Source organism: Balaenoptera musculus, chromosome 2 (genome assembly GCF_009873245.2).
Source record: "Balaenoptera musculus isolate JJ_BM4_2016_0621 chromosome 2, mBalMus1.pri.v3, whole genome shotgun sequence".
NCBI lineage: Eukaryota > Metazoa > Chordata > Mammalia > Artiodactyla > Balaenopteridae > Balaenoptera > Balaenoptera musculus.
Window position 1 is genome coordinate 33688474 of NC_045786.1, and position 14976 is coordinate 33703449.

The 14976-nt window shown below is 50.6% G+C and overlaps 1 protein-coding gene across 7 annotated transcripts in view; it reads left to right on the forward strand.

The window, feature by feature from the left end:
• ARNT2 (aryl hydrocarbon receptor nuclear translocator 2) overlaps window positions 1-14976 on the forward strand; it is a 196854-nt gene that overhangs the window by 160312 nt on the left and 21566 nt on the right. For all 7 annotated transcript variants that reach the window (XM_036844102.1, XM_036844101.1, XM_036844099.1 and 4 more), the window contains 2 exons: window positions 8357-8429; window positions 9744-9867. In XM_036844102.1, coding sequence (XP_036699997.1) covers window positions 8357-8429; window positions 9744-9867 — 197 coding nt within the window. The remainder of the gene's footprint in view (window positions 1-8356; window positions 8430-9743; window positions 9868-14976) is intronic.

A 14976-nucleotide genomic window follows, 5' to 3' on the forward strand; every position in this document is an offset into this window, starting at 1 on the left:
CTGGCTTCTCCCTCCAGGGCCAAGCCCTCCATTTGCTTTCTAGCTCCCAGCGCATCCTCTGTCTCCCGTGGCCCCTGGGTTCTCGTCCAGTCCCGCCACAGCCTCCCTCCCAGGCCCTCACCGAGGCACATGGCTTCCTGATCTTGGAAAACCCCTGTCTTGCCAATCCTCCTTGCTTTCCTCCCAGCTGGCCCTGCCACCTGTCTGTACTGGAGCCCCCTCACCATGCATCTCCTCTTGACCCCCGAGAGCCTGGCTGTGGCACCCAGCTCTGCTAACTTGCTTTCCCAGCAGCCACCAGGGACCCCATCAATAACTCGTTCTCTCTGGTCATTCTTCTTCCCAGACTGTCTGACCAACTCCTCTTTTTGTCTTTTTCTTTTTTTATTTTAATATAAATTCATTTATATATTTATTTATTTTGGGCTGCATTGGGTCTTCGTTGCTGCACGTGGGCTTTCTCTAGTTGTGGCGAGCAGGGGCTGCTCTTTGTTGCGGTGCACGGGCTTCTCATTGCGGTGGCTTTTCTTGTTGCAGAGTGCGGGCTCTAGGCGCACGGGCTTCAGCAGTTGTGGCTCGCAGGCTCTAGAGTGCAGGCTCAGTAGTTGTGGCACATGGGCTCCGTAGTTGTGGCTCGCGGGCTGTAGAGCACAGGCTCAGGAGTTGTGGTGCATGGGCTCAGTAGTTGTGGCTTGCGGGCTCTAGAGCGCAGGCTCAGGAGTTGTGGCGCATGGGCTCAGTAGTTGTGGCTCGCGGGCTCTAGAGCTCAGGCTCAGGAGTTGTGGTGCATGGGCTCAGTAGTTGTGGCTTGCGGGCTCTAGAGCGCAGGCTCAGGAGTTGTGGCGCATGGGCTCAGTAGTTGTGGCTCGCGGGCTCTAGAGCTCAGGCTCAGGAGTTGTGGTGCATGGGCTCAGTAGTTGTGGCTCGCGGGCTCTAGAGCGCAGGCAGGAGTTGGGGCACGTGGGCTCAGGAGTTGTGGCTCACGGGCTCTAGAGCACAGGCTCAGTAGTTGTGGTGCATGGGCTTTGTTGCTCTGTGGCATGTGGGATCTTCCCGCACCAGGGCTCGAACCCAACTCCCCTGAATTGGCAGGCAGATTCTTAACCACTGCGCCACCAGGGAAGTCCCGACTCCTCTTTCTTTACAGTTTATCCCTTGGCTTACTTGATTCTGATTCTTCTTACACCTCCATATTCTAGTCAGGACTTTGCTGGTGGTGAGAATAACAGGAGTAAATATAGCTGTAGATCCAGGTATGCAAAAAGATAATGTTATTATGTTTTAATAACTGACTTTGTCTAGTCACTGCTTGGTAAACTCAGTCAAATGGAGGGGTTTTTGCTTCTCCCACTTCACCCGACCTGGGCAGGAGAGGGAGCCGAGCGGCACCCGCTAGTGCCAGGCCTATGTCCCACCCTGGCCTTGGGGAAAATGGTGAATCTCAAGAAACAGGAGGAAGAGTCAGACGGGCAGGGCTCAGGATCCCATGGCTCCTTCTTCGTTCCGCAGAGGGGGGTGTGGAGGTGAGACACAGGCCTGGCCTCCAGGAGCTCCTAGGATGAAGGTAACAGGTGTGCTCATTGACCTGGAGCCAGGGACGGGCAGTGGGAGCCCCAGGGGACGAGGCTGAAGTGAGCTAGAGAGCAACAACCTGCTCGGCATCTGTGCAAGCCACAGCTCATCCGCAGGCTCCCCCCGCCTGTCCCGGCCCCTCTCCAGCCCCGCCAGCTGCCTGTGCCCGAAGCCGTGGAAACGGGCAAGCCGGCCACGCATTCCGAGCCGTGGGCGCTCTCCTAGAACGTTCCCCCTCTTGATGCCAACCTGTTCACTGGCTCTTAGTGCAAGGTGCCTCCTGCTACGATCCTGTCCCTCTTCTCTCCCATTCATCCCTGCCTGCCTTCCTGCCCCACGCCTGGCGCGCGTGTGGTGCCTGATGTCTGTGGCTTGCAGCGAGAGGACCTCTGAGGGTGTGGCGGGGACAGCCCACCTGTCACTGAAGCTGCTCAAGTGCGGGCCTCCCTCTGCAGTAGAGAGCGTGGTCCCAGGCTGGGGACCGTGCAGAGTCCTCTAGAATTAGGGCAGAAGAACAGACTGAAGCTCCCCTTTTTTGGGTTTTTGGTAGTTTTACCTTTTTCACCATTCATTCACTTCTAACATGAATACAAGCTTCAGCCATCACGGTCGCGTGCCTTGTTGCGACTCAGTTCAACGCAGTGGGTAGTCACTGAACACTGTGCCAGGCGTCCAGTAAACTCAGGATGCCTCTGTTCTGGTCTCTGCACCACCACCACCCGCCCCCCCGGAAGGCTCCCATCACGTGGAGAGCGTGAGATGTAGGCAGCAGGAGGGAGGGATGGGTAAAAACGCCATCGTGAGAGCACAGGGGAGACAGAGAATCCACGCTTCCACACAGGGCCTCCGAGAAAGCATCCCCAGCAGGTAGCGCTGCAGCGGAGCCTGGAAGGAAAGTGAAGCCCTTCCTCCTAAAAGCAATCACAGGCAGAGGTTTTGATTTATTTTCCTGGAAGTCAGACATCGTTGACAAAACAGAACATTCTGTCCCCAGGGGTGTCTCCCTACATCTCTTCTCAGGACGATTGCTCCTGGCAGCTCACTGAGGTTAGATGGGGTGACGATGCCCCTTGGCACATGGGCTCACAGCAGAGGCCTGAGCTATTGTCTGCTGGACCAAAAGGTCTTCGGTGGGTAAAGATGGTAGGAAATGTTTACTGTGGACAGTAGGGGGCAGTGACAACTGTCACGAGAACTGTCCGCCCTGCTTCAAATTTGTGGCTGAACGTCGCCAGCAGTAGGCAGACGCGTTATGGAAAAGTCCTTACATGCTCTGTGCTTGCAGGGCGGGGGCCGGGGCTGGGTGGGGAGTTGCAGACCCAGTTGCATTCAGTCAGGAGCACCCAAAAGAAACTTCCCAGGGAAATGGAGTGTTAATGGTTAGCATTTGAAGCTGCTGAAAAGAAGGCCTCTTTGTCACCCTTGCCTATTTTCCTGTTACGTTGATGCAGGAAAATGGAACGAAGTCCAGAAAAACACAGACTCCCATTTCACACACTGGTGGCACAACTTTGAAACGTGCCCACGTCTTAGTGTCTAGTGATCGACACTGTTTCAGGTAGACAAGCCGTGAGCTTCTTGGTGCGGGAGTCATTCGCACGACCCAGGTGCTGTGCTTTCCTTAGCGGGGACCGAAGGCATCCCTTTGCATCTGCTGGGTCGGAGCCCTGTTTGTGTGACAGCCCCTTACAAAGTCACTGTGGGTCTTCATAACCACAGCTGCGTGTTGTGCCTGTGTGTGTGTGTGTCCTTGAAACTCCACCACGCCCATAGTCACGGTGGGCGTCTCAGGGCCCGCCGTCCATCCCCATGTCTTCAGGGATGGCTGTCTCGGGCCCAGCCCACCTGGCCGGTAGTTGACAGGATGTGGGAGCAGGGAGTAAAAGGAAGCAAAGAAGACCTACAAGGAAGGTGTCATTCCTGGTCTCTGCAGAACTTAGAGAAGGGGAAGGGGCCAAAACTCCCTGTCGCCAAGCCCCATCCTGGGACTTGTCTTGGGTCCTGCCCTCTCATCCACCTGCAACAGACAACCTGGCAGAGAACCGGGGCCCACAGGTTCCGTCTGGGGTCCTCTCTGGCCCTCCTTCTCCTCCTCTGCCCCTTCTCCGATGACACCATCCAGGCCTTTGCCATCTCCTGGGTGAGCATCCGTCCTCCTTCCTGACCGGTTCCTCCTGCCTTCCATCCGGCCCCAGACGCCATCTCTGTAAAACCACACTCAAACTGCGCCCTGTCCCTGATCAGAACAGTTCCAAACCCCTTGACAGGCACCCAGAGTCCTTCACAATGGGCATGCAGACGGCGCTCAATCAGTGGTGGGTATTATTAGCCTCGCTCTGGTCAGCTGAGCTTGCCCAGCCCCGAGATGGCTCCAAGCTGGATTCCGGTTACTCCCAGGGGTGCGATCACACGCTGCCCCCAAATGCCCCCCTAATGGCTGGTTGCTCACTTACTCAGGCTGAGTAAAAACCTCCATTCTGGGAGCGTCAGAGATAAATTGTCTGCATCTGCCCAACATCCTGCGCCTTCCCATGCAGGGAGGCCACACTGACAGGAAGCCTGGGCTTGATGCGTCTGGTTTCTAGTCATCAGCTCTAGTCCCCCAGCTAATGGGCAGGGGGCAGGGGGCAGCGGTCGGGGGCAGTGGGAGCCTGGTTCCCTCAGGTCCCTCCCGTACACTGTCAGTCAGCTTGCAGCCGAGCTGCCGTGTCTCTCCCTCTCTGGAATCTGCAAGCACACCAAGGTTTATTTTTATTCCGTTGCCGTGAAATGGCCGAGAAAGCTCCTTTGGCCTCTTCTCAGGATGGGGCGGCCTGCAGGTCAGCATTTCTTCCCCATGCACTCGGCTACGGAAGTGGAAACCAAAGGCCAGGACAGAGAATCTGATGTCCGGACCACAGGGGGAGTGAGGTTAGGATCCTTGGGATTTGCCAGCCAAGCCTGAGACTTTATTTTCCTTCTACGGTGAAAGTTGCTTTCTGTGGTCTCAAAGCCCCCAGAGCAACAGAGCTGAGAACAAACTCCCATCGTAACACCTCAGGCCCTGACCACACTTCTGTGCAAATTAGAAGCCCAGAAGGGGAGTTCACTGCCCCAAAAATCCCAAAGCACAGGTCTTTTTTTCTCTCCCACCTGGTGGCTCAAGGTGGTGTCTTGTGGGGCCCACAGCTCTGGAATGGGAGGCGTGACATGATGGTTCTTGTTACACCTGTGGGACAGAGTGCGGGGTCTGCAACCAGACAGACTTGGCTTTGAGTCCTGTGTGCACCACACAGACCTGTGTCACTGAGCCTCAATTTCTTTATCTGTAAAATGGGACTTTTGCAGAGATGTGAAAACAGTAGCGAAGTACTGGCTCTGGGTACTACACTCAGATTTTAGAGGCCCTGCAAATGAAAGATGAGGGTGCCCTCAAGATGTAAATCAAAATAAAACAAAACAAAACTGTCAAGTAAGAATAAGAAAATATAGAAAGTTGTGATTTTTCTACTGATGATTATATCGATTCTTTAAAATGTTTTTGAAATATCCATTTTTTTGAAAATTATTGTTAGTGCTCCTGTTTCCTGGTGTTATAAGCATAGGCTTGGACTGCCTGGTGGGCAATCTCAGGATGCTGGTTTTATTGTTAACCTTTTCCCTGGGCTCTCACACCAAGGTGGGAAGACATACTGTGTGCTCAGATAGAACCTCATTCTTCCTGTGTCGTGGCCTTAACTCAACATACTGCAGTTGCTTGCCAACTTGTCTGTTTTCCTCTGGAGGTTGTCAGCTCCCCAAGGGCAGAGACCACATAGGTTCTGAGTCATCATCCTCTGTCCAGTGCCTGGCACAGAGCTTGGCGTAGATATTTCAGCACACTTCACTGAAGACATGGCTCACCCGGGCTTAGTTCCAAATAAACTATTCACTGGGTCCTCCAACTGGGGTCCTTTTCTAGGATGTCTTCCCTTACAGGGGACACACACGCCAGGGGCACCAAGTGAAAGGCAAGGCTGGAGGAGTGAGTAGTGTTCGGACCGTACATCTCTTTGAATGCTGAGAAAAAGAGTTAAGAAACACAATTCAAGTTATTTTGTGTTTCTCCAGGGCAGAATTGGAACTCAAACCGGGAGTTGTAGGAAGGTAGATTTGGGCTGTTTTGGGGACAGACTTTTTATATTGTTTCTGTCTACAAGTGGAGCAGGCTGCCTCGGAAAGTAGCACGCTCCCCAGGACAGTGGCGGTCGGGCAGAGACTGGCCAGTGGCCCGTCCGAGGAGATGGTGTATCAATACCAGGGACTGATCCAGCTGGGGAGCTGGGCACCAGATCCCCTCTGTTCATTCCGTTCCTAGTTGCTGAGAATAGTCAGTAAAAGGAATGCTTCTGCGCTCGGAGTTAGAAAGTCTCTTCTTTCTCAGTCTTCACCACCTACCAGCCTGGCGGTTGTGTTGACATTCATGTTTGCCCTTTGAGACCTTGTTTCCACACTCTGCCCTGTTATGTGCCCGGGAGGGGACAACGCTGAGCTCTGTGGACAGGAGCGAGAGGGTTTCCAGTTGTCCGGCCATTGGAGGGACAGGTTGCAGACAGTGGGGTGAGAGGAGGCCGGCCACCTCCCAAGGCGAGCGGAGGCTGCATCCGTCATCAGGCAGCTGATCCCTGCCGGCTCCCCCTGCCCCTTCGGCCCCGGGGGGAAGTTGGGCTTCCCCCACAACTGCTGCTAGCCCAGGGGTTCTTCAGTATCCAAGCCGAGTCTCCCTTACCACTGTCCCACACCTGCCAAGTAACCCCTTCCCTACACCCTCTTGGATCACCCCTTCCAAGAGCGCCATCCAGTCTCTGCAGCCCGGTAGCCTCTCTGGGCCTCAGTTTCCCCACTTGTAAAGGGAGTTTCTAAAATATCTACCTCGAGGGTTAGCTCACGGTGAGGCTAGCGTGAGTTGCGTGAGTGCAGAGCCGTAGCAGAGGGCTGGGGCAGATGCACAGTGGATGCCGGCGTCTTTGCCCTCCCCCTGGCCCAACTACACCGCTCCTCCGAGGGGGGGCCCCCCAGATCCTCGGTTGCTGATTCAGGTTGCAGTTATCCCGCTGCGAGCTCGCAGTGGCCCCCCTGCAGGGACCTGCTCCCCTGACTGAGCTGGTCCACACCAGCCCACCCCTCCGTTCCTCCCCATGGAGTGTCTAGTGAGCTCTCCGTGCTCTCCGTGCACCTCACACCCCGAGTGAAGGCGGGGGGTAATCTGTGAGCCGTCCCTCCAGGGGTCCTGCTACTTCCCTGTCCAGGGCGTGGCCAGGGATGAGAAAAGCTTTATGTCCAAAGATGTACAAAGGGACCCCCTAGGATCATTCTTGCCTTAAAATAGTGAAATAGTGAAAATGAAAATCTGTCCAATTAATGCAAGCACTTAAGATATTTTTTTCCATGTTCCAAATCTTGTTCACCCACATAGGACATAACGTTTGTAGCTGTAATCATAGCGTCCATAACATTTCGTGCTGAACTTTTCCACACACTCTTATCACACCTTCTGGTGTTTCCAGATAGTCTTCACAGTGGCCACTGTTGGTGACGGTGGAGTATTTCCTTAGCAAATTAATATACGTAGTTTACAAAGCCACTCCCCTATTATAGCCAGCTTCGCGTGGATAGCTCTTGTTTCCTGCCCCTGAATCATTTCCTTAGCAGAAACCCCAGCAGCAGGGGGACCACCTGGAAGGGAAAGGTGTGACCCTGGCCGTACCTCCTAATGTGGTCGCCGTACTGCTTTCCAAGAAGATTGCGTCCACACACGCTACTCCTACAGAGTGTGAGCAGAGTGGGTTCAACACCAAGCCACCACACTAAGCATGTTTTTACCAACTTAGTAGGTGAAAAATTATACTTCGAGGTTATTTTAATTTGCACTTATTTTGCTTATTTTAGTGGTGAAAATATTCTCCTAATTACTTGCTTGTTATATGTATATACATGTTATATGTATACATATTGCATATTACATGTTTGTTTATGCTTGAATGGTCTGTTCATGTCCTTTAAACTGATGCACGGGCAAGGGTGGGGGACTGATTTTTGTCCGTAATTTGCCAGTAAGTTTTTGCCTGACATCCTTGTTGGTGTTTAAGGGCCATCCTGCCCCTTTTTTAGGCTCTGAGCTGCAGGACTCACTGTGCCTTGAAAGTAACCCAGTTTCCATACTTTAAAACGTCAAGCAGCCATTCCCTCTAAGGAGTCTTCTTCTTTCCCAAGCATCCCGGTACCATGCAGAGAGCAGAGCAAGCCGGGTCAGACACGTGAGGTCAGATCCCGGCTCTGTCGTGTCACAGCCACTTGCTGGTCAGCCAACTGGGACAACCGCTTGGCCTCTTTCGACTTCCATCTCTTAATTTTAATGTGGGGTAAAGTAACCACTGTGAAAATTTAGCGTGAGACTTGGATGGGATGATGTCACCTCCTACCAGCTTACAGGGAAGCAAGGGTTGGCTGAAGCCGACAGCATCGTTGGGCTTTTCTGAATTTTGCCTTAAATTTTTTTTCTCTTTTAGTGTTGGTGTCTTTTACCCTGCATAAAATGAAGTCATAAATCAAAACTTATTTCCTAAATATTGGCAGCCTACACTGAAAAGACAAGGCTTGGGGTCTTGATTTGGGACATAAAAATAATGAAATCAGTCATAACTGAGAACAGTTTAGAGATCCATCGGGCGTTGCCCTCCGTGCCCTTGGGGAGCGGGGACAGTTGTGGCTCCGCCCCGTCAGCGCCACTTCTGTTCTTCGTGACTGCTGACTCCTTGTTTCCCAGGCAGCTTCAGCAGCAGCAGGCGGAACTGGAGGTGCACCAGAGAGACGGGTTGTCATCCTACGACTTACCGCAGGTGAATTTCTGGAAAACGCTTTCCCAGTTGGAACTGTCTCCAACCGAAGGACTGCGGACTAAATCCAATCCTTAGCTTGAGCCCCTCCGCTCAAGAGGTGCTGTCTCTCCCTCTACCCACCCTGCAAAAAGCATTTTGGTCCCCGGAGTGGGGCGGGGGGGGGTCGGCTGTGACTCTTCCATGCAGAGCCGAGCCGAGCCATGAAGAGTGTAAAACAGGAAGCGCTAGGAGCCGCAGTCAGCCAGCACAGTAAGTGCCCTACATACGAACGTTCAAGCTGCGAGCTTTCAAAGATGCGAACGTGCGTTCGCACGTCCAGTCACGGAAGTTAGCTCACGTGTCTGGCGTACATGGTCACATGCGTGCGTCCTCTACAAGTGACTGTGCTTTTGTGTACTTTACTGTACAGTACTGTAGAGAGTACAGTAGTACAGTATCTTTATTTCAAGCCCAGGATGTCTGGAAGCAAGCGTAAAAGCAACAGTGATGTAGCTGGTACTACTGTACTTTTCAAGGTACTGTACTGTAAGATTAAAAAGGTCTTCTTTATGTTTTGTTTGTTTTTTATGTAGCATTTGTGTGAAAAGTATGATAAACCTATTACAGTACAGTACTATAGAGCCGATTGTGTTAGTTGGGGACCTAGGCTAACTTTGTTGGACTTAAGAACAAATTGGACTTACGAACATGCTCTCGGAACGGAACTCGTTCGTATGTAGGGGACTTACTGGTACTGAGATGCAGAGGCTGTGTGGGAACTAACCCTAACCCTAAGCCAGCACAGCTTTGAACTGTGTCAGCCCTGCAGCCTCCTCGCTGCTTCTCCCGCCTTTAGTCTGAGCCCCTCTGTTCTCAGCACACTTGTCCGGTCACAGCCTGTGTCTCCCACTTCACTGCCCTGTCCCCTTTCCTTCTCCATCTCCCCAGGCCCCCCTCCCTCCCCTCATCCCCCTCCTCTTCTCACTGCTTCTCGCCATAGAGAAACCGCAGCTTGTGTTGGTATTTGGCCTCTCTCTCCAATTAAACTTTATGTTCACTTTTCCCGATATTTAGACTAGGTTGATTATTTTTATTTATCTCTCTCCAAGTGATCAGTGGGACTCCAGTGACCTTTCTGTGACCTCTCGTTCACACCCCCGCCCGTCTGTTCTTGGCTTTCATGTACAGAAAAGCTCCTGCCCTACACAACACCGAAGGCTGAAATGCCATCCGTTCTGAGGGAGGGGGATCTGGTGGAGGCAAACAGGTGACCGCTGGGAGCGTTTGTTCTGCACCTTACACGCAGGATGCTCTTGTGTTTTCATGTGCAAACAGGTTCCTGTCTCCAACCTACCAGCCGGGGTTCACGAGGCCGGGAAGTCTGTGGAAAAGGCAGACTCAATCTTTTCCCAGGAAAGAGATCCGCGGTTTGCCGAGATGTTTGCAGGAATCAGTGCATGTAAGTTTCCAGAGGATGCTGAGGCGGTGAGATTGCGGGGTTTACAGTCGCTATCCAGCCATTTGGAGGCAGCCACCCTTGAGGGTGAATTTACAGCGACTTCTACAGGGTAGAAAAGTAGCACCAAATACAGGGGTCCCAGTGGATCCTCTCTACTCCTGGCCTCGCCTCTCATTTACCCGTTACCTGGGGCAACCAACCTGGGGCCTCTGACATCTCATCTTCAAAATTTGAGGAATTGGAATAAATGAGCTCTATTAATCATGGTAGAATTTAGTTTTATCAAGACAAAGACATGTCCCTATTGAAAAAAAAAAAGTCTCTTGGGACTTCCCTGGTGGTGCAGTGGTTAAGAATCCGCCTGCCAATGCAGGGGGCACGGGTTCGAGCCCTGGTCCGGGAAGATCCCACATGCCGTGGAGCAACTAAGCCCGTGCGCCACAATTACTGAACCTGCACTCTAGAGCCCGTGAGCCACAACTACTGAGCCCACGTGCCACAACTACTGAAGCCCGCGCGCCTAGAGCCCGTGCTCTGCAACAAGAGAAGCCACCACAATGAGAAGCCCAAGCACCACAACAGGAGTAGCCCCTGCCCGCCACAACTAGAGAAAGCCCGCGCGCAGCAACGAAGACCCAACACAGCCAAAAATAAATAAATTTATTGAAAAAAAAGAATCTCAACTTAATCTCTAATGCAGAGAGGACTGCATTTTAAAATAAAAATATGCAGTAAAAAGGAAAATAAAAATTATCCAGTATCCTACCACCCAGATTTAATCTTTTTTAACTTTTTAAATGTCGTCCTTTTTGTCTTTTTCTACGCATATGAAATCTTATTATATACAAAATCGAGCTCCTGCTGTTTGGTAGCTTGCTTTTTCACATGACAATTTATTATGAACATCTTTCTAGATTATTAAATGGTCTAAATCGTATTTACCACCTGCGTAGTGTTCCATTGTGTGGGTGTTTCAGGGTTCACCCTTCACGGTGGTCACTGGGGTGCTCACCTGTGTTAGCACTGCAGTTAAGAGAAAATGGGGCCATTCTTGGGACTTCCCTGGCGGTCCAGTGGTTAAGACTCTGTGCCTGCACTGCAGGGGACTCGGGTTCAATCCCTGGTTGGAGAGCTAAGATCCCACATGCTGCGAGGGGCGGCCAAAAATAAATAAATAATAAAAAATAAAACGGTATAAGAAATTAAAAAAAAAAAAAATGGTGCCGTTCGAAGTTCAGGTGTCACGTGGAACCCACGTGTGCAGCTGCCTCCCTCGCCCACTCAGACTGCCGCCAAGATCAGCAACATATAAAACTTGGAAATATCTTTGTCCGTTCCAAAATTCAGGGAAAAGATTCCATTTTCATGTGATCTGTGAGATACAGTGTAATCAGGATCAGCTGAAGGGAGAAACTGGCCGACTCACGCCATGGAAGCGTGGGAAACGCGGTCATGGGAAGGGACCCCCCCCCCATTAGCGTCCTCCTAGGACTGAGGAACTGGGGTCAGTATGGGCCACAGGGAGGACAGAGAGGCCCCGGGCAGCTGGGAGAGAGCAGATCTCAGGCCTCCTGCTGCCAGCACCTGTAGTGGAAGACCCCAGCCCTCGTGCCCACGTGGCTGTGAACCAGATGCTAGGAAAGTAGGGAGCGCGCTGGAGCTGCCTGAACCGAAAGCAGCAGGTGCCCAGCTGCCAGCAGAGAACAGACCTGTTAGCATGACAGGAGACTCCCCTCTGGTGGTTCCCAGCGGCCATCCAGATGTGCCACCCGCCCGCAGCGGTATTTCCTCGACTTTTATAGAGAAACGTCATTTCATCCAGCAAGAGGAAACAATAGCAAAAGTTCCTCTTCCTCTCAGATAAGCCTGAAATATTTGGTCAGATACCCACAGCATTTCTGGGAAACCCATTTGAAATTTTAATATTATACAAACATAGACCTTTTCCCATAAAGATGACAAAATAGAAAAAAAAATTAACAGAAAAGGGAAAAGAAGGGAAGGAAAATATGTAATCCAAAAGTATTTCTACCAACCAAGCTGCTTTCCTATATGAAAAAGCAACAGAAAGACCTTCTCGGACATGCACCATCTACTTATACTTCCTGGGAAAAAAATTACTTGCAGAAGATTGTGCTTTTTGTGAAATGGATCAAAATATGGAACACAAGAATGAAAGTGATAGGTTGGAAAAGAAGTAGCGATGAAAAAGTGAAACTAGTGACAGACACCTGGAATTAATATAACATTGTTAGAAGATAAAAAAGATATTTAAAAATAAATAAAAACCAGAGTCAATTCAGCAAAGATACATACTTTGGATCAGGGGACTAGAAACAGAAATTTCTCATCAGTCTATACTATTTTATCTCTGACATATAACTTCAGGTATGTTTAAACATAACCACTAATGGATGGGAAAAAAAAAGAAAGATGGAAGGAAAGAGGTCTCGCCTCCAAACCACTTCCAAGAAAAGACAAGGAAATTTTTAGCAACCTGCAAAACACTCAGGAGAAAAATAGAGATAGCAAGAAAATATGAATAGCACGAGTAATGAAATAAGTTGATGCCCAAGGGCTTCTGATTGATAATTCTTGAATAGTATGGTGCCAAAATATGATATAACCAAAACAAGATGAAATAAAACTATGTAACCGGAAAGAGCGGGTGGTGATGATGCCTTCCAAAACCAAGGAGGAAAGCAGAGAAAGAAGCTTATTGTATACAGGTAAAAGACGGAACCTAAAATGAAGTTATAAATGTCATGAACAATGAAATGTGAAATCCAAAAATAGTTTGAAACACAAGCGATCCTGACAAAGCCAGATTATAGCAGAAGATTTCAATATGCCTTTCCTCATCTCTAGCAAATCATGTAGATCAAAATAATAAAGATATAGAAGACTGAATAATTTTATGTATGTATATATTAAGTTATAGATAGATAGATAGATGTAATTTTGTAGCCCACAGATGTCCTGGAGCATTTAGAAAAAAAATGTTTCTTATTTAACCAACCACCAAAAAACCTTAAATACATGAGAAAAAGTGGCTTGTTTATAGTCAAGAGAAGTCCAGAAGTCTTCCTAACTCATGCAACGTTTAGCCTCATCTCTTTCTCTCCAAGATCCAAGGCCTTATGATTGGGTTAGAAATACACACCCAAGAGTCTGATCTCTTTCCATCCTGTAAGGATTTCCCAACGAGCACCCCATCACTGCAGCAAAAGAAAATGGACCAGGAAAACTGCTCAGTGCCTCCAGTTTCTCAAAACGTCACAGAGGTTTGTTGACACGTGTGGGCGATTTGTCACATGGCCCCTGAAGCCAGCTCTCTGGGCCCCAAGCCCGTAAGCCTGAGCGTCCATCACTTCTCACGCCCACTCAATGGAGGGTCCACCCGCTCCACCCGTCCCCCCACCAACAAGCCAGAGACAGGTGCAGACGTGGGGTCTGTCCAGGCACAAAATAATTGCCATGTAACTCACCTTTATATGCTTTATTCCAAGATCTTGTTGCAAGCAGGGATGTTAGGGTCTATAGGAATAAGATGCGTAGGGATTTTGGGATTCTAGGGAAATTGGGAGGGTGCTTCGGAGAGCCCTGGACCCCTCAATTACCAGAGGGAGCGAGAAGGCTCCCGTTCCCACTGCTGTTTCTCAAACTACCACCCTCTTCCTCGTGTTAAGATATAACAGCCCAGCTGGGATTTGAGCCCATTTCTTCAGCCTCTCTCTGTGGGAGAGACTGCTGAGCTGAGTTTTCTACTTAGCACTCCGTGGTGGCAGAAAAGCATCCACTATTACGCATCTTGGCTGGGCCTGAGTGTTTTCATTTGTATGAGGAGCTTGGCCTCTCAAAGAAACCCTCGTGGAAGGGTAAAGAACACAGGTCGGGGCTGCTCCAGGTTAGCTGGAGCACCTGCTGGGTTAGGGCAGCGGGGTCAGGCAGGGTTCTGGGCCAGTGGGAGGAGTGCTGGACTTGGATTCAAGCCCTGAGTCCTCCTTCACTGGCTCGTGAGCTTGGACAAACTGAGCCTCAGTTTCCACACTAGCAAGTGATAGCGAACATTTAAATGCTGTTGGCTCTGATACTGACCCCTGTTCTAAGCACTTAACTTATGGTAACTCATTGAATTCCCACCACAGCCCTATGAGGAAGCTACTATTATTATCACCATCTTTCACTCGGGGAAACGGAGACAGGAGGACGTTAAATAACATGTCCAAGGCCACACCCCAGATAAACAGGGCAGAGCTGGACGTTAGAGCCTGTCCTCCTAACCATGGCTCTGCACCTTCTCACGCATAAGATGAGCGGTATCGGGAATTCCTTAGCGGTCCAGTGGTTAGGTCTTCACCTTCCAGTGCAGGGGGTACAGGTTCGATCCCTGGTCAGGGAGCTAAGATCCCACATGGCAGATTTCCCTTGTGGTCCAGTGGTTAAGAATCCGCCTGCCAGTTCAGGGGACACGGGTTCGATCCCTGGTCCGGGAAGATCCCACATGCCGCGGAACAACAGCCTGCGCGCCTAGAGCTCGTGCTCCGCAACAAGAGAAGCCACCCCAGTGAGAAGCCTGCGCACCGCAACAAAGAGTAGCCCCCGCTCGCCGCAACTAGAGAAAGCCCGCGCGCAGCAACGAAGACCCAGTGCCACCCCCCCAAAAAAGCACAAACATATAATAATAATAATAATAATAAATCCCACATGCCTTGCGGCCAAGAAACCAAAACATAACACAGAAGCAATATTGTAACAAATTCAATAAAGACTTTTTTTAAAAAATGGTCCACATCAAAAAAATCTTAAAAAAAAAAAAAAAATGAGAGGCATCACACATACCCCAGGTGAGAAGAACTCCGTAAAATACTGTCTGAGGAAGAACCCTCTTTAGTTCTTTTCATCTTCCCGACTCTCTGGAAAAGAGCCTGCCTTACAGCATGTGGCCCAGCTGAGGCTTCAGGGAACAGCCGGGGGCCCTCCAGAGCAGCTGCGGCGATCAGGGCGGGGCAGGCTGCATGCGGGTGGGATGGGCTGCCCGGGGCCTGTGCCCTCCCGCTTGTGCACGCCACCCCTGCATCTGTGCTCGGGGCTGCCTGCCCTGGGGTC